The 19,276-nt window shown below is 39.7% G+C and overlaps 2 protein-coding genes and 2 long non-coding RNA genes across 8 annotated transcripts; 3 read left to right on the top strand and 1 right to left on the bottom strand.

The window, feature by feature from the left end:
* The first annotated feature begins 2,616 nt into the window (after positions 1 to 2,616).
* LOC133712149 (UDP-galactose/UDP-glucose transporter 3) lies at positions 2,617 to 5,121 on the top strand. The gene is made up of 7 exons (XM_062138236.1): positions 2,617 to 2,866; positions 2,980 to 3,077; positions 3,163 to 3,293; positions 3,799 to 3,829; positions 3,974 to 4,077; positions 4,206 to 4,327; positions 4,519 to 5,121. The coding sequence occupies exons 1-7, from the start codon at positions 2,763 to 2,765 to the stop codon at positions 4,925 to 4,927; spliced, it is 999 nt and encodes a 332-aa protein (XP_061994220.1). The 5' UTR covers positions 2,617 to 2,762; the 3' UTR covers positions 4,928 to 5,121.
* A 7,632-nt stretch (positions 5,122 to 12,753) lies between these two features.
* LOC133710574 (uncharacterized) lies at positions 12,754 to 14,634 on the top strand. 2 transcript variants are annotated; one of them, XR_009846740.1, is made up of 3 exons: positions 12,754 to 13,022; positions 13,716 to 13,953; positions 14,052 to 14,634. It is a non-coding gene; the product is annotated as an uncharacterized LOC133710574 (long non-coding RNA). The 2 variants fall into 2 exon arrangements; XR_009846741.1 differs by having other exon boundaries at positions 12,757 to 12,904.
* Positions 13,178 to 18,607, bottom strand: LOC133710573 (transcription factor MYB124). Of its 3 annotated transcripts, none has more exons than XM_062136679.1 (13): positions 18,276 to 18,607; positions 17,716 to 18,180; positions 17,501 to 17,547; positions 17,353 to 17,409; positions 17,120 to 17,192; positions 16,839 to 16,894; positions 16,558 to 16,737; positions 16,289 to 16,470; positions 15,946 to 16,091; positions 15,482 to 15,624; positions 15,177 to 15,397; positions 14,917 to 15,065; positions 13,178 to 13,929 (listed from the first exon to the last, which is right to left on the bottom strand). In XM_062136679.1, the coding sequence occupies exons 2-13, from the start codon at positions 17,797 to 17,799 to the stop codon at positions 13,822 to 13,824; spliced, it is 1,446 nt and encodes a 481-aa protein (XP_061992663.1). In that variant the 5' UTR covers positions 17,800 to 18,180; positions 18,276 to 18,607; the 3' UTR covers positions 13,178 to 13,821. The 3 variants fall into 3 exon arrangements, with proteins under 3 accessions (XP_061992663.1, XP_061992662.1, XP_061992661.1); XM_062136678.1 differs by having other exon boundaries at positions 14,917 to 15,062; positions 15,946 to 16,094; positions 18,276 to 18,606; XM_062136677.1 differs by having other exon boundaries at positions 15,946 to 16,094; positions 18,276 to 18,605.
* Positions 15,376 to 16,467, top strand: LOC133710575 (uncharacterized). 2 transcript variants are annotated; one of them, XR_009846742.1, is made up of 4 exons: positions 15,376 to 15,515; positions 15,660 to 15,775; positions 15,877 to 16,107; positions 16,338 to 16,467. It is a non-coding gene; the product is annotated as an uncharacterized LOC133710575 (long non-coding RNA). The 2 variants fall into 2 exon arrangements; XR_009846743.1 differs by having other exon boundaries at positions 15,886 to 16,107.
* Positions 18,608 to 19,276: the final 669 nt, after the last annotated feature.

A 19,276-nucleotide genomic window follows, 5' to 3' on the forward strand; every position in this document is an offset into this window, starting at 1 on the left:
ATGTCGCTGAAACTTGATATGAGCAAGGCTTATGACAGAATGGAATGGGAGTTTTTGGAAGCTGTTTTGTTGCGACTTGGGTTTGCTGTATCCTGGGTCCGCATTATAATGCAGTGTGTCAGTACGGTTAGATATTCTTTTCTGATCAATGGGAAGCCAATGGGTTATCTAACTCCTACTAGAGGTCTCCGACAGGGTGATCCGCTTTCTCCATATCTGTTCTTGTTATGCGCTGAAGTGTTTTCTACTCTGTTAGAAAGGAAAGCAGCTCAGGGCCTTTTGAAGGGGGTGCAGATTTGTGATAATGCGCCGGTTATTCATCACCTATTATTTGCTGATGACAGTTTACTATTTGGTGTTGCTTCCGAGAGTGAATGTATCCACATTAAATCGGTTCTTAAAGATTATGAGAAGGCTTCTGGTCAGCTTGTCAACTTTGGTAAGAGCAGTATTGTTTTCAGTAAAATGGTGAATCCAGTTTTACAATCTTCTATTGCTAGTTCTTTGGGTGTTGTGATTGTTGATCAACACGAGAAGTATCTGGGTCTTCCCACTTACGTGGGGCGTAATAAAACTGCGACTTTTGCTTTCATTAAAGAGCGGCTTAGTAAGAAGCTTGAGGGTTGGCAGAGTAAAATGCTTAGTGGTGCTGGGAAGGACTTATTAATAAGAGTTGTTGCTCAAGCTTTACCCTCTTATTCAATGAGCTGCTTTCTACTTCCAAAAGGTTTTTGTGCTTCTCTACATCAAATGTGTGCTAAGTTTTGGTGGGGTAGCAAACAAGAGACTAGGAAAATTCATTGGTTGGCATGGGATCGTTTATGTAAACCGAAGGAGCAAGGAGGTATGGGGTTCCGTGATCTTTATGCTCATAATTTAGCTTTACTGGCTAAGCAGGGTTGGCGCATTCTAAAGTTTCCTCACTCCATGGTTGCTAGACTGTTTAAAGCTCGATACTTTCCTACTGGTGATTTTTGGTCTGCATCTGTCACTGGATCTTCTACGTGTTGGAGAGGAATTATGGAGGCTAAGATGATTTTATTGAGGGGACTTAGATGGCAAGTGGGCGATGGTTCTTCTATTCGGATTTGGGAAGATCCTTGGATACCTAGGCCTTCTCTTTTCAAGCCTTTATTCCGGCAGAATACTTCCTCGACATGGGTTAGTGAGTTGATTACATCCTCTTGTTGGAATGTTGATATTGTGAATAATTTATTTGATCCGGTAGATGCGGAGTTGATTTTAGCTATTCCTTTGAGCTCGAGAACTGTTTCTGATAGACTTGTGTGGCATTTCGATGCTAAAGCTCTTTTCACTAGAAAATCAGCTTATCTTCAGGCTTTTGAATGGATTCATGCTCCAACTTCAACCTCAGGTGCTGGGGGCGTGTCTGGATTGTGGAAAGGTATTTGGACAGCCAAGGTTCCTGGAAAGATTAAAGTTCATGCTTGGAGAGTTTGTTCCTTCATTCTTCCTACTATTTCTCAACTCCGTAAAAAGCATGTGTTTATTGATGATGGTTGTTACCTATGCAATTGTGATGTTGAAACAACTGAGCATGTTAGTAGAGATTGTCCTTTTGTCAAGGATACTCTAAGCATGTGCCCAGGGCTAGAAAGAATTTTCACTAATCAATCAGGAGTTTCGTGCTTGGATTGGTTGGAATCTTGCTTTGGTTTGCTAACAAAGGAGTCATTCTCCTTGCTGTTATGGGGAATTTGGTCTATTTGGAAGGAAAGAAATAGGAGGGTTTGGCAAGGAAAGCTATCCTCTCCTGGACATGTGAGGCATCTTTTTTCCTCCCAACATATTATTTATAAACATATGGAGTGGCCTCAACAACGTACTGTAGGTAGGATAGCTAGGCCATGGACTACTCCTCCAATTGGGTGGCTTAAGGCTAACCTTGATGCTGCTTTTGATTTGCAATCTCGCTGTGGTGGTCTTGGTGTGATCATTAGGGATTCTGCAGGTTTGATAGTGGGTGGTTGCTGTAAGAAGGTTTCTAATGTTACTTTTCCAATTATGGCGGAAGCATTTGCTGCTAGGTTGGCTTGTCAGTTTGCAGTTAGTCACAATTTGGCTCCTATTATTTTTGAGTCTGATTGCCAGAAATTGGTCAAGGATACTACGTCAAATGAGGAGGATGATTCAGGTTATGGGAGGATTGTGGACGATGTTTCTTTTCTACTAGCTTCTTTGCCAGGGTCTTATCTTACTCATGTATATCGAGAGTCTAATTCTGCAGCTCTTATGCTTGCTAAGTTAGCTCTCCATTCAAGTTTTGATCTATCTTGGAGTGGTTTGATTCCACCCATTCTTAGCAACTATGTTGCTATCCATTGTATGAACTAAATTTCATCAATAAAAGCTTGACGTCTTTTCTCAAAAAAAAAAAAAAAAGAATAGAGGCCTCGCAAATAAATCTCTCGATGCACTTTCAACGAACTCTTTTTTTTTTTCTTTTTCTTTTTTCTTCTCTCTTTTTCAGAAAGGTCCGCGTTTGTGCAGCCAATGAAAATCGCGACTCAGAGTCACACGCCCAATAAGGAACCTCCACGTAGAACAACCCACGTAGCTTTGGCGCTCTTCTTATACCAACGACTCTTGCGGAATTGTGGCAGTTAGGCACAAACAAAATATTCATTTCGGTAATTTTCTCCTAGCTTCCATCTCCCGCTGCCTCTCTTTCTCTCAAATCTGCCCCAATTCTCTTAGTAAACTCGGCCGGATCCCGACGGATATTTCCGGCCACATTCACAATGGAGGCTCACGGGTCGGGGCTCCGGCGTGTCATCGTCTTGGCCTTCTGCGTCGCCGGTATCTGGGCCGCTTATATCTACCAAGGTGTTCTTCAGGAAACTCTGTAAGTTCCTTTTCTTCGATTTTGATTCCGCAGATCACGCACTGATTTTCGGAATTTCAAGCTCGTAATTCCAATTGGTCATAAAATTTGTACTGTTTGTAATATTTGCTTAGGTCCACCAAGCGGTTCGGTCCGGATGGGATTAGGTTCGAGCATCTTTCGTTCCTGAACTTGGCCCAAAATGTGGTCTGTTTAATCTGGTCATATACAAGTGAGTTTCTATATACCTAATTCAATCCCTCTTTTTTGTTGTGATTTGGAGGATTTGAGCTAGACTGTGGGGTTTGTGTAAACAGTGTTGAAGATTTGGTCCAGCAGTAATGCTGGCGGTGCGCCTTTGTGGACGTACTGGAGTGCAGGGATTACTAATACGATTGGACCGGCTATGGGAATCGAAGCTTTGAAGTATATCAGCTACCCGGCCCAGGTGTGTTTGCCGATTCTCTTTTTGAGTAATGTAGCCGCTACACGTTGCGTAATGTAGGAGAATATGGCTATAGATAGAAGTTTAGATTGTTTGCAATGCCAATCTGCTAAACGCCTAGCTTTATTAGCTCTAGTATGCTTAGTTTGAATTTCTTTAGGGTATAATGAGTGTGGCCTTGTTGGAAAAGCAGATGATCGTCATGTGTGCATATTTTGTTTATTGTGTATGCAATCTGGGGGTAGGAAATGAAATAGGACAAACAAAATTAGGTTGAGGATTTGCGATTAGATTGGAACAAAAGGTTCATGTAGCCAACCTCGTTATCATTTTCACATTTTGGATAATGTTAGTTGAGTTAATATTTGTTTGAATTGGTTGTTATAGTGAGGATAGGGGTAGATTTGTAGACACCTTTGTTTTAGTGATTAGTTCTTATGATTTCGGACTAATGTCAGTCAAATGGATTGGTTGATTTTGCATATAATGTTATTCTTGTTACTTGCAGGTCCTGGCCAAATCCTCAAAAATGATTCCAGGTCAGATACGTATGAGTTATTGATTTTTGCATGCCTTAACAAACATGCTACAAAATACGTTTCAGAGTATGAGATTTTGGCATTAAAAATGAAGAAGATATAGTTGTACAGAGGACTTAATAAATGGTTATTACTTGAATGCAGTGATGCTGATGGGTACTCTAGTCTATGGCATAAGATACACCTTTCCTGAGTATGTTTGTACTCTCCTTGTTGCTGGAGGGGTATCCATGTTTGCACTCTTGAAGGTGAGAGATGTTTTTTTCTTTTTTCAGAAGAACTTTTCTCAACAAACTTCGATATACTTAGTGAAAACTTCTAGCAATTTCTGTTTCTATTCTTATACTCTTTTCATGCATGTCTGGGTCGATTTCAGACTAGCTCAAAGACCATTAGCAAGTTGGCACACCCAAATGCACCTCTTGGATATGGACTATGCTTCCTTAACCTTGCTTTTGATGGATTCACAAATGCTACTCAGGATTCAATAACAGCAAGGTATGCCTTGAGAAAAACTTTATCTATTCTTACTGGTTGACATTCTGTTAAGAATGCTTGAGGGAATCTAGGTGCCAATCCATCTATTATATTCTTTTTATAGGCACAAATTTTTGGACTTTTATGTCGATGTGTAACCATATAGAATTCATTCCTTGTTAATTTTTCATTAATTGTCTTGGATTGTTCAGGTACCCAAAAACAAGTGCCTGGGAAATAATGTTAGGCATGAACCTATGGGGTACCATATACAACATGATCTACATGTTTGGCTGGCCGCGAGGTAGCGGATTTGAGGCAGTTCAATTCTGCAAGATGCATCCTGAAGCAGCATGGGACATTTTTCTCTATTGTCTCTGTGGCGCAGTTGGCCAGAATTTCATCTTCCTAACCATAAGCAGATTTGGTTCCCTGGCTAATACCACCATTACCACCACCCGCAAGTTTGTGAGCATTGTGGTGTCGTCATTGCTCAGTGGCAATCCCCTGTCATCAAAGCAATGGGGTTGTGTTGTCACGGTCTTCTCTGGGTTGTCGTATCAGATCTACCTCAAATGGAAGAAGTTGCAGAGACTGCAGAAGAAGAGAAAGCCAAATTAACAACAATTTTGAAGTTTAGTTATTTTGATTTTTCTTTTTCAAATTTTTTTTGTCTTGCCTTTAACTCTTTGGGCATTTATCATAGTTCAATATAGAATACATGTAATGTAATTGATAGACCCTTTATGAGAAGTGTTTAGTTGAACTCGAAATATTTTGTAACAAAATCCATCAAATTATCGAGTGTTCGTTTACATGTCATAACTCATAAGTGATAGCATTGCAAGATTCTAGAGGTGTGGTGAATGTAAGATTCACTATGAGAGTAGAGCTAATGACATTTCAATTCATTTCATGAGTCAAGTAGGCCTTCGTTTGTCATCAGAAAAAAAAGTAGGCCTTTGTTTTGTTGTGAACAACTACAAGTCTACATTACATTCACAAGGTCCATAATCAATCTTTGAAACATTCTGCAGCGAAAGGAGGCTTCCAACTTCTGCAGACCAAAAAGAAGGTTTCAAACCAAACCGAAAAGAAGTTTTCAAATCTAGTTAAGTTGGAAGGCTAAGCCCCACGGCCATATTATTATTAGTGGGAGCACAATGTGAGATTACATTATACCCGCCGATACTGGGAGAGTTGGGGTTAATAACGTCTGATGTTTAGTACATTCAATAACCTTTCCTGTAACCAAAAGAATTATCCACCTCTTGTTAATAAAACTAGTAATCTTAAGAGCAACCGCATTACATTTACAAAGTAGTAAAATCTTAGAGATATTCAGGAGAGAAACAAGGTTTCTAACTTCTGCAACCAAACTACCTTCAGCGCACCACAAGAAATTAGCTCTTGCTTATCAACCAAAATTACCGCCTGCAAGCAACCAGACTCTACCATTAGAGGAGTAGATCTTTCTCTATTCTGAAAGTTAGGCCCGGCAACGTACGGGTACCGTGCAGGTACTTAACGGGCCGACCCAATAAGAACCCGTTAGCTTAACGGGTTTCGCAGGCTAAACTCGGCGGGTTTGCGGGTTATCCGTTGGAACCCGTTAAGACCCGTAAACTTTTTTTTTTTTTTTTTACTTTTTATCAAAGCAACTAGAACCAGTTAAGACTTATGTATATAATTTTTTTGACAACAACATTACTATATCAAAAGGCACTGCAAGTAGCTTTTTTGACATTGAAAGACAATTAAGTTGCCTATAAGAACGAAACAAGAATATACAATTAATTACCATTCAAACAGAAAAGAGAGATTCAAACATTCAAAAGATAACTATTGGCTCTGCAATAACTATTTGTCATAGTCAAAGTAGTATTAGATCTGAAGCCATAGTCATAAGGTGCTATATATAAAGCAGTCCTCCAAGAAGATTACTAATTCAAAGTTGAAGATCTACATACACACACACGCGGGAGTAGACCATAGCATCGCGTATTTTTACAATTAATGCCTCGTTTGGTAATGCTTGCTAGAATAAGATAAAGTTTGAGAGTAAATCAAATTTTAAAAAAAAATAAAAAAATCCTAAAAGTTTGCTAGAAATGGGTTTTTGGGAAGAGTTTTGAGTTAACGGGTTTAGCACGCAAAACCCGTTAATTTGAGGATTTTTTGCGTGCGGGCTTTTTTTAGCCCGAATTAATAAACGGGCGGGTTTGTGCGGGTTTTTAACGTACGGATTTGCGGGTTACGGGTTTAAATGCCAGGCCTACTGAAAGTGATCATCTTCAATATGAATAAAGCTAATTTTGTCTTGGTGGTTGCTGCTCTCAATCGTGCATTGAAAAGCTTTTATCTTGGGACCGTCTCCATTTTCACTATGTAATTATATCTCACAGAGCTGTCCGTCCAGTTTTGCATGTTCTTCTAGCTAATATTAGGTACCACACTGCCACAAGGTCCACAATATAGGGAATAGGGACAACGAAAGGCAGTAGACTTTTCTGACCGGAAGCTCAAACAGAGCCATAACCAATACCAACCACCACCATATAGGCATATATGTTCGTAACCTAGCTATTCCTTTCACTATTACCTTGTCCCATTGGGTTGGGGTGTTAGGCTGTTAGCTGGAACTGTCAAAACCATATCCAACCAAAACCGGCCCACTCATCATCACCAAGGACCAGACTGGCCAATGCTAATCGTTCATAGTGATGCATGGGTAAGTACATAAACTAATAATAGATGGTCGATGACCTATGAGAAACTGAGATCTGGTATTCTCAGTGAAGATCAGCGAGTTTTAAAGAGGCTGACAGAAGAGCGAGAGCCCATACACGCAATTGTAAATAGACTCTGTGAATTTAAGAGCAGTAGCTGATGATTATCATGCTCGATCATACATTTGTGTGCTGCGGGCTCTCTGCTCTATCTGTCAGGGGATTTTGACTCTCTGATCAACCAAGCAAGCACTCTAGCTCCTTTCTTTCGTTCTTGTAAATAAATGCATTTGTATAGATTAGTAGATTTGATTCCTCATCAGAAGGAACATATATATATATATATAACCCTGACTGAAGAATTAATATTTACAGCTTAGCCGAATATGGAAACAACTTATTCTTGCTAGCTCTTTTTCGGCTGACCTCATTATTCTTTTAGTTCTTTACATGGGAACTCCAACTGATTGTTGTTTTATTATATATATATATATATTCCAAATATAGAAAATCTGCTTAGATTTGAAGAACTTACATATGTTCTTGTCAAATATGAGTCTACATATCAATACATGGGTCGGTTCTTTGCTTTTGGATAATTTGGCCACTACAGATCTTTAAGTGATTTTATGCATGCATGTCTCCTTCACACTTTTCATGTTTGTGTAATTATTCATTTTTCCTTCTAATTCTGCATGCAGAAAGGGGTATGGAACGGAAGAGGATTTGTGAAGCATGGAATGGAATGCAGAAGCTTCCGTTTCAAGTTTTCCAAGCATCCTTGGCAAGAGATCGTGCAAGCGTGTGATCCATGAGAGCAATAGTTTGTCTACCAGTACCAAATTCAAAGTGGCCATTGGGGTGCTCAGATCTATGCCAAGCACAATTTATAGCTAGGCTTTGGTTTGATTTGGATCTTTCAAGTTTCAACTCCATGGTGGGAGCTGCTATGACTTATGACAGTCCGCGATCCAGCTTCACAAGGGAGAGTCCCAAAGGAGAGGTCATCACTGATTAAGAGCTAGCCAAGCATACTCTACCGGCCATGAAGCTGTTCTCAACATGATCAGGGATGCATGGTTCACATATACTAGGCTAGCTATAGGTTCTTCGAATTCCTCATGGCCCGCCAAGCAGTAGACAGAGATTATCTTCCTAGTTTCTTTTTGAGGAGGAAAAGAAAATTACAAACGGAAGCCCCTAATACAACCCTAACTAAACTTGTCAAAGTTAAAGGCAGATAAAGCGGAGAGAGGGAGTTTGTTGGACCAAGTCACCGGACTGCTGGAGGAGTGACCAAGCCCGGAAATCACATCATCACATCGGCAACGAAATTAGCTTCCTAGGGGGGGGGGGGGGGGGGCATGCTTGAAAGAAATTTCTTCAAAATGGCTTGCTAGAATAGTAATGTCTTTAATGAGAGTTCAAAGGCGCCAAGGGACAATGCATCTCTTGTTGATGGCCTCAATGATTAGTTTTGAGTCACCCTCAACTTCAAGCTTCTTGACATTTAGAATGAGAGCATGATAAAGGCCATCCCTGACAACACTACCTTCCGCAACTGGAACATAGGAATAGCCAATGGATCTGGAACCCGCAAAGATTGGGGAAGCATCATGATCCCTTAAGACGAATTGAAGCCGATAGCCGCCTGCGTGTTATTGAGAGCTGAACCATCAAAGTTGAGCTTTAAGAAACCTGGCTGAGGAGCATTCCATCGAATGGTACCAAAGTAAGCTGGAGGAAAGTTGGTACTGGCTGGGTTGTTAGACCTGTAGTCCTCTTCGATAGTTGCTGCAACATGGACAACCACAGAAGGGATGGATCTTCCTAGTTTCTTGTTGCTTTTTTGAGTTTACAATTTTTTTTTTTTTTGAAGATTAGATAATTAATTTCACTACTTATCCATGGTCAGAAAGCACGTACATCAGATGTTGTCTTATACCAAAATCATAAATGACACAAGCCGCCAAGCAAAAGACAGGTGACCTTCACTGTTAACAAATACGCTCACTTATTGAGCCTAAAAATAAGAAAACAAATCCTCACTACTTTCCTCTCTTTGAAAAGTAACCTAGTCGCCTAGAGACCTCAATTGGTGTACAACTAGAGGAACTAAGATGCAAGTAGAGAAAATCATACTTCAAGTAATAGGCAAGAAGAAACTAGGGAAGCCTTTGCCCTTTGTCTTTAGGGCTAGGGTTAGTACCAGTTGTTGCAGGGTAAGTAATGCGCAGAGTAGCAGCAGCCGGCTTAAGAACCAGGTCGAGGATTCTTGTTCCTGCTTCCAAGTGACCTCAGAATCATCTTCTACCAACCGTAAAGCCTCAGCCTACAAGGTAGGAAGCTTACCATCCAAGATAGTCTTGAATTTCTTCGGGGAAGGGCTGCAACCATTAGTTCACACTCTTTTCTGGGAAGCCAAAGCCTCAAGTTTCCTAGGCTGCACCGCATCTACCTGAATCTGCAGACTGGGGTTAGTCTCCACAACCTGTTCATCAATAGGGTCAGAAACATCCCTTCTTTCTTCCTCTGCTGTAGCAACAGTACCTGTTGCAGTGTCACCACTGGGTTTCACCAACCTTCTAATAGTTGGTTTCTTCTTCATTGGAATGAAAGAAGAAGCCGCGAACATATTTTTGCGGTTATGAGCCATGAAAGAGAAAGAGAAAGACCCTCCTGAGGACGAGGTTCCAGAAAAGTTCAGAACCCTAGCCGCTGGGCTAGGAGCATTTAGCTCCTCATACTTTGCTCCTGCATATGTAATCATACCATACTGAGGACATCTTCCTTTTAGGTGCTCGAACTGAAACTGCCAAATAGGTTCAACACCAACATCCAAGAATACTTTGTGTTCGAGCAGTATCGGTTTTGTAACATCATGGGCAAACAAAATTCGGATCAAACCTTTCTTGAATTCCTTCTTGTCATAATCCAGAAAACCACCCAGCAGATTACCAATAAAGGTGAAATTTTTTGGTTCTTCATAAAGCAGAGGAATCCCAGAAACCCTAACCAGAAACAGACATGTTTGAGCGGGATTTCATGTAATGGTTTGAAACCGTCATACTCCTCCAGGAAAACAGGAGCAAGATCAAAACACCAAACTCCACCACGTAGAACTTTACTGTGTTCCTGGACAGACTCGAACGAGAAGAGAAAGAGATTTCCCGCTCGCTCTTGAACCCGAAATCTCTTGTCCACCATCCAAGTACGAAGAAAATGGGCCTTGAAGGCCGCAAGATCCACCGAACAACGGGTTAGAGGCTTCCCAATCAGAAAAGATTGGGAGTAACAACGGACAGGGTCGCCACTAATTCTTCCAAGGTCTGTAGCAATACCTCCATCTGCAAGCGCAAGGGAGGCAACAAAGCTAGCTATGACATCATCAATAGAGGCCATAAGACTGAGGGAAGGAGATAGTGTGAGTGTGAAAGATAGGAGGCTAGGCAAAGGAGGCGCAGGCATGGTCAAAGTAGGTTGAGAGAGAAAGTCACTGTCCTAGGTTTTTTTTTTTTTTTTTTTTTTTAACAAAGATTTCCATTACTAAAGCTTTTTCATACCACCTTCAGAACATATCGTATTTGAAAGGGTTCTTGACCCAAAGCACCAAAATCGACCAAAATTATCTCACTTACTCTAGCAAGAGATTTTTATTCCCACATACCCTTTTTACAATAAAATTACAATTTTACCCTTCATATAATTAAGAAATTGCATCTATGCCACTCTTCTCTCTCTCCACGCTGTCAGCCGACTCTCTTTCCCCGATCTCCACCTCCGGTCTCTCTCTCTCTCTCCACGCCTAAAGACGACGAAGAAGCTCCGGTCGGAGCTACCTCGCCGAAGTCAAACTGCATCGAGAATGCAAAACTCAATCTCCTCGACGTCTCTCTGCTCTGATCTGCAATCTCCCGCCACTCCTACGTCCTCGACGCTGTTCGATTGATCACCGATCCCGAGGGCCTTCTCCACCTCTGGAAGCAGCGATGAACAATCTTAGCTGGTGCTCTCTCTCTCTCATCATGGCCTTGTCGTGGGTGGCTCCGCTGAAGCCAGTGATGAATTACAGCAACAGAGTCCGAGCTTGGATCCCTCAGCTGCACGCAATGCCGATTTCTTGGTTTGCTCTGATTTGGTGCCTAGATTATTTCTGGGTGGCCAAATCTTTTTTTTTTTTAGTAAACTGTGGGCAGAAGGAGAAAAAAAAATTATACAATTTGGTCTTGTTCTATACATGCACAGCTTTGAAAAAAATTCCATCATCTAATTTAGACTTGTTTTCTTTATACAATCTGTTCTTTTCTTCTTGTTTTGGTAAAATGAGGGCAGAAGGCCCTGAAAGAAAAAAACAAAAGGGAAAAAAAAGTTTTATTGGGGGGCAATAGACGTCTGTTAAAGGTCTATTGGGAAGCAATAAACGTCTATTGGGGGACAACAAATGTTTAAATTGATGTAATCTCCTCGTTTTTTTCCTTAATCAAAGTTTTATTTGTCTAATTTTACTGAGATTAGTTCTCATTCCGGTGACCGAAAGTTCTTTTGGGGGATTGGGGGGCAATATAGGTTTATTCAGAGGGGCAATAAATCTCTCCAGCCCTATATGAGATCTCCGACAATCTATTTAGAGACTTCCGACGAGGTTTCATAAACCTCTATTGCCCCCCAATAAAGGTCCTTTATTGGGGGGCAATAGAGGTTTATTGTCCGTCTACTGGGGGCAATAGAGGTATGTTGGAGGGCAATATAGGTCTATTTTGGGGCAATAAACATTTTCGGCGACCTATGAGATCTCCAACGACCTCTTGAGGACCTCAGGCGAGGTTTTCAAAGAAGTCCGGTGGGCGGCGGGAGGTGACCGGATTCCGGCAAAAGTTGGCCGGAATCCGGCGACCGGTGACGAGACTCCGGCGAAGTATCCTATGGTTTCTCTCTCTCTCTCTCTCTGTCTCTCTATGTAATAAAGGGGTGATGGTAAAATAGTCTAAAAAAAAAACATAATGGAGTATTAGGGAAGACCTCTTTAGAGTGTCTTGAGTAAGGGAGAATTAAAAAAAACTTAATGGGGTAAGTGGGAAAAAAATCCCTAAAATTGAGGTAAATTGACAAAAACCCTATTTGAAACGTGCCAATAATCATTTTTTTGGACTAAATGAGAATGAAGAATTTCTTCTCAAAAAAAAAAATGAGAATGAAGATTTTGTTAGGATAAAATTTTAGGGGACTAATAAAAATCGTTAATAGTTTTAATCTTCTAGTAAGAGGGATCTTGAGATTCATTAGAGACATGAATTATAGGAAGCACATCACAAGTCGAAGAGAATTGAATCTCCAAATTATTTCTTACAAAAGTAAAGAATATTCATGTTATAGGCTTATAGCAAACACTTATTGTAAGTTTTTCTTGATTTTATTTTGATCCCTCTTACTAGGGCTCTTGAGAGATCTGTCTAGTCTAAACTATAGGCAACAATGAAAGCGCCGGCCCACTGGGCTTCTGGCTTCAGCCGTAGCTGCACGGTGGGCAATTATGGTGGTCAACGCTGGTTGCGCCCAAAGAGGATATGAATTATGGCAGTACTGACCTTTATTACCAATTCATCCTTATAGCCTACCTAGTATCCGCCGGAACTGTGGGGTATAACGGACAATTCGCGCTACCTTCGAGAAAACTAAGCGCCACTTTATTTTGTAGAGAATTCCCTCCCTCTTTTTACCAATTGCTTTTTGCTTTCGTCATAATTACACTTGTCTTCCACCACCACTACCCCGCAACTCAGTCTTAAGAATCAGAGACATCTCAGATTAACACAGGTTCAAGACTCTGGAGCTGAAGAAGAAGAAGATGTGACTTCCCTTCATACCATTTGTAAGTTCTTCTTCTTTCTGTTTCGGTTTCAATTTCTCTATGGTTAACTTCTTTGGATTTGAAGATAACAGAAAGTTGGAAAGTGATGAGGAGAAGAAGATGAGTTTCCTGTAAACTGGTTAGCAATAGCTTCTTAGCTCGATCCTTTTCTACTTTTACGCCATTTTCTTTTCAGTGTGTTCTTGACTTCTTGTTGCTTATGTTTCTAGAGAATAGAAGTATGATCATGTCTTAAAATTCCAGGAAGGTAAATAGAAAAACAGAAGAGAAAAGTACACACCAAAACTCACTCCAATTATATTAAGGTTGGTTACATCAGAAATCAGGGGATAATCAAAGCAAAGAAGAAACTATTAACTTATTCTATACCTTCTGCACACCAAAAAAAAAAAAAACAAAAAAACAGGAATCCATATGAACTGGTTAATCCTCTCTCTTCTTCTTCTTCTTCTTCTTCTTTTTTTTTTTTTTTTCCCTCACTTCTCTCTCTTCTCTGTTCTCTTTCATAATATACTCTAGCTGGATATAGGCGAGCTGCCGATGTCTACTTACAGTCTTACACTCTGAATAACTATGGATATAGGAGGTACTGTACAACTGATAGAATCAAGGCCAAAAAAATGGAACACCCAAAAAAAAAAAAAAACAAAAGAATTAATGACACACCAAGCACACAGGTTGTGAGTTCCGAATAGGAACCCCGAGGGTGGTTACGTTAGATACGTCTGGAGATTCTAGAATGCACCATTGCATTCTAGATCTGGGTTTTGGGAAGCAGATCTCTTAACCTGCCTTTTTGGTAAAATTTCAGGCTGGACGGCTGCAATCCAAAGAAAATGGAATTCAGAAGAAAATGAACTCAATCATCATCCGAATCATGTAAAACTGCTATATATGAGGTGGAGCAAAAAGGTTGGCTATAGACTTTGGAGGAGGGCTCGTTTGCAGAGTGGTGTTTGTGAATTGGTGCTTGGGTTGGGAAAAGGGGAATCCGCTCCAAGCGTTTTGAGCAAGAAGCTCCTCTCCTGAAAAATCCAACATCATAAGTGGTCAGTTGAATCATGTTATTCTCTGCACTCATATTTTATAAATATATGATACATGTGCTAATCATTCTATAATTGACCGAGTATCATGACTTTAACAGTGAACTTGAATATGTTGCCGAAAAAGTAACAGCTATAAGGCAAAATGAAGGTACAGATGGTCTTACAGTCTGAGGAAATGAGAAACAACAAAGTTTTCCGAGTTTAGTGTCACAGGAACTTTTGAACTAGCTGAGCTAATTATGTCATCTGATTTTGCAATAAAATTTTGGTGCATATTGCAAATGAAAGATAATTTTAGCACTTCAGAGCCCAAGCAACATGTAAATTTCCGTAACTCCTGGTTTTAGCAGAAGAATTTTCTCTAAGACATCTAGAAACAAAAATGTAAGTTCTGCTCTATCTTTTGGTAGGATCATCTGCATAACACATTTAAGTTCTCCTCCAGATCTGCAGCTACTAATTAGCTAATCTGATTCTAATGATTCTACCGTCTTAGCAGTTGTTTATCACTAATAAACCCGGAAACTTCTATTCATGAATTTGCTAGGAAAATCTTTCCTAAAATCCAGAGGTCATTATTACTGAAACCCCTTGCTCCAATGATTGTAATTGGCTTCTTGATTAGTTAACTAGAAGTCCTACATATGCTCCAATAAAGTGATCTCAGTATCCTACTAGTGACTTGATAAAAGACTCAAAGTGCTGTTACTGCAGACATAACAATTGATAGACTAGCTACTCATCATAATACTTCCACTTCGAATTACTAGAGTTAATAGTTGAACTACTTGCACTAAAATTGTTGCTGCCTTGCTGGTGACATAGCATGGATAACCTCACAAGTCTTACTAGTAGTGTTAATACAATTAAAGGATGCTTCTAATACTACTGCGACTCTAGTCATTTCTGCTACCGTTATAACAAATAGCCATTTGATAAAGTTTAACTCCTAAAGGAACTTACACTGTCAGAAAACTTTGGGCTGGGAATTCCTGCTGCCAAGGATCTGAACATTGGAGTAACTTGAATAGGGGAACTGAACTCTGTACTCGACAATGCAGAAACAACTGCATCATCGTTTGTTGCTTCATCGCAAGATGGAAGTATCTCTGCTGCAATAAGAGTAGATATGTATCAGCAAATGTAATTACGTAGAAAAGCCTGCTAAATATTTACAAGTAAAAGTTATTTTCAAGCTTGATATCTTATATAAAATCCATTACCTTGCTTTCTAGTTCCATTGGAAACAATCCCTTTCTCAAGTTCGCCAATATTATTTTGTTCTCCAATGTGAATTGTTTGCAACTCGGGTGGAATGTCCTGAGTTATTGTACCTATTTCAGCTTCAATCTGTTCCATTTTATAACACTCTGTTTGGGACAGAAGAGTTGACCCTGTACTGTATTCAGAGCTTCCTGGAGACTCATCATAGAGATCTGGTTGCCTACAATGTGTAAGATATGAATTAGATGCTGTTGGTTATTAACCTTGCTAATATCAGAATAGAGGCCTAGACCACTTTTCTCACCGCCATGATGGTCGACCTCCCTCACTAGTACTCCGTAAGTCCTCTAATAGATATTTAAGATCTTCGAGTTGAAAATCAAAATCACTCATTCCATAGCTGAGGATGTCACTCTCTTTGCTTTGATTCAAGAAATCTTGGAGAACCTGAATATCACATTTGATTTATGTTATATGCACAGTTGCACAGTGGAGGGAATTCATTTACTAAGCGCAGCTCAGCAGTCATAATATGCATAATGAGGCCAGGCAAGCCAGATATCAAAAAGTGAAAAGTCAACATTCAACATTGAACCATGTATGAAATTACTAGAGATGGCATCTGTTTGGTTGATGTTGAGCATTTTGTACTCATTCGATCACAATTTTTATGTGTCATATATTACATTATGTTGATAGCATTTTCAGAACCAAGCAATTGGATGTTGATAGCTGAACTCAGAGCACAAAGGTGCAAGTATTTCTTACCTTCCAAGCATTTTCAAGACTCTGATCTGTGTTATCTGTATTAACCTTCATAGCCAATGAGCTGAGCAATTCTGCTTGCTGCATCAAAGCAGTTATCTTTGGATCATCCTTCTTGAGAAATGAGCCTTGAAACTTGTTAGTTTGTGCTGCTGATAAATGAAAGTAAGAGCAAGATTAGATTCTCCAGAAGTTTTATACTTGAAAACAGATAATCACTGCACACTGAATTTTCAAAGAACAAATAGGCCCACATTCTGTTGGCTAAATAGAAAAAGTTCGATTATAAGGCTTTTCACAGCAATCAAATCAAGTTTCAAGCAATTTTTTATTTAGGATGGCTTACCATTCCTAGGGGTTTCCTTACTGATATTGACATTATGCTGATCTTGCAGGTTGTTTACATTGTGGATATTCTGAATCAACACAGTAAATGGAGCTCTTAGCTGCTGATTAGTCTTTCCACATTGCCCATGTCGTCTGTCACCATAGTTGCAATTTTCCGAGAGACTAGGGATATGGCTCCTCCTGTGTTGCACTAATAATGAGTTCTACTACATTTAAGTAATAATCAGATCAACATTTTGTACATATAGATGCAACTTGTAACTCTACCTCATCTTCTTAAGAGGTGATGTATTTTCTGATGTTCCATCTGTATTGAAGCCATTTCGGATTATGACCCTTTTGTCATTCTGATTCATATACGAAGTGGCATTCTCTTTCGCTAAGGCCTCATATTTTGCTCTCTTCTTGCACAAAGTGGAAAACCGGTTTTTCACAGCATTGTCAGTTCTGCAGAATTAGCACGATTTCATAATGTTAAGCGCCTCGTTACTAATATCAGAGAGCTGTGTGATTGCACAGGCGTATAGAAAAGAAAAGCTTTTATTCACCTTCCTGAAACCACCTTCGCTATTTCGGTCCATCTGTTACCAAATATCTTCTGAGCCTGCACATCAGATCACCTTGATTTCAATGATGGGAGTAAACAGAAACTTTTGATAAACAGTGGTCGATTTTACTGTTGAACTTTAGGTAGACATACTATGCAATCAAAAGGTCTGTCCTTTGGTTTTACGATGTAACCCAGATTCACTACTATCTACTAGTCCTATTCCTATGAGTCCTACCTACTATCCCAGAGCAAGTTCTGGAAAAGTTTAGTATAAATTACCTCACATAAAAGCAGGTCTTCCTCTGGTGACCATCCTCCCTTCTTGAAGTCCGAGTTCAAATATGTGTACCATCTGCAACATTATTGTCAAATTCCACATTAGAAACCAACAAATTAACAGTCAAAACAATCACACTTCAATAATTGAGCAAAACATAAAAGAAAACACAGGGTGAGGAAGACATGCTTAGCAGAGATCGTTTTCAACATTAAATTTGGGTTTTGAAATTCACCTTCTCCTGCACTGTCTCGTCGTTTTGTCCTTGAATTTAGACGCAATAATAGCCCAGCTGCACACAAAATGATCATTCAAAACAAACTCGATTCAGTCTCCAAAAGAAAATGTTGATGGATGGAGAAAAAGGAGGAATTAACTCTTACTTCTCCGTTCCATGAATGCTAATTTGGTCTCGCAGTGTATCATCTTCCTGCAAGTCAACAAAACCCATGTGAGAAAACGAATCTCAGACAAAGAACAAGCAGCAGCGCAATCAAACCTTATTTGACTGCTGATCAAGCTAGAGACCAAAACTTTCAATCAAGAATCACGATTGTCTAAAAAAAAAAACGAGAAAAGGAGAAATGAAATTAAGGACCTCTTGAGTCCATGTGACGATATGGCGCTCCTTCTTCTTGGAATCGGAATATTCATTGCCAAGCTTCTTCTTGATTTCTTGCATTTGAGGTCTTTAATCTCAACCTTTCACACACTCTCTATCACTCTCTCACTCTCTTTCTGAGACGCTCCTCCTTCTTCCCTTTATCAAACCCAAGTAGCATGCTACTACTAAAGCCAAACCCTTTTCCAGCCTATATAACAAAACGGGTAAACCCCAAAAGAAACCCTTCCCTCTCTTTTACCAATCTTTACAGGATACTGTTGGGTTCAAACGGAACCATTAGCAATAAGCACGTATAGTCCAGACCAAAGACCCTCAAAAGCTATATGAGTAAATGGTATCCAATCTTTTATCCTATAGACTCTACACCACAATAGGATTTGGATATTGATTGCCTCGGATTCTAACTTTTCAGACGCCTTTGGAGTTTGTAGTCTTCCCCTGAATTGAGAAAAGCGAAAAGGAAATTAGACACTGAGATTATATATATATATTAGATCTGGGTATTCGTATAACTTGTATTTGGTTCAACTTACAGAAGAGTTTGGCCTGAAAGCTACGATCTTGGACTGAACAGAGAGATGTAGATTGTAGAAGAAGAGTAACAGAGCTTCTTCTTCTTTTTTTTTTGGTTTTTGAAATTAACAAAGTTACAGAACACAACAACCAAAGGGCTTACGAGGACTGATGCAAGTCTGGAATATATATTTCTTTAATGGCAAAAAACAAATTGGAAATTAACGGATTGTTTTTGCTTTTAGTTTAGTGCGCGGGTATGAGGGCGAGTTTGAAAAATAACGCTGAATTCCATGAGATAACATTAATGGATGGATGATGATGGAGGAGACTTTAGACCCACAGGGCCACACACCCAGAAGCAGCTCACTATTTATATATACACTAGCCACCATAGGCAGTTAGGCACGCGAGAGTTCTATATTGCTCCGCTACGCAATACTCAGAATCTGTTATATTAGTCATTGTTTACGGTATTTCGATTTAGAAATTTTAATACTCAGAGCACTACAGAACAGTATTGTCAAATTTAAAAGGAAAATTATATGATTGGCTGTGGCACATGCATGATACATAATCACGTGTATATATGGAAATTGATGCATTTATTTGATTGGCTGGATTCAAATTTTTGAATGGGTTTGTGGGTTTAAAGGAGACGTTGCCATGTTCGTGACCTAACCAACAGGGTTCTCATTCACTCTGGGCAGCCTAGCTAGCCTAATATTATCTCCATTTCAATTCAATGCTTGCTTTGGTAGGTTAATTACTTCCATCATCAGAATATCATGCTCTTTCTTCATCACACCCACTTTCATAAGAATTCACGGTATCTGTGATCCGACCCCCAGTATTTCAAACTCAGGACTGTCTCTGTTGGCCACACACGAAGTGACGCGTAGGATTGGAAATTTTGGAATTTTGGAGGTGTTTTCTTCAATTGGCTGTTTCCTGATCTGGTTTCACTTTCTCCATTCACAAGCGAGAGTAAATACGTACGAATTCGTTTTTTGAAATTTCA

Source organism: Rosa rugosa, chromosome 5 (assembly GCF_958449725.1).
Source record: "Rosa rugosa chromosome 5, drRosRugo1.1, whole genome shotgun sequence".
Lineage (NCBI taxonomy): Eukaryota > Viridiplantae > Streptophyta > Magnoliopsida > Rosales > Rosaceae > Rosa > Rosa rugosa.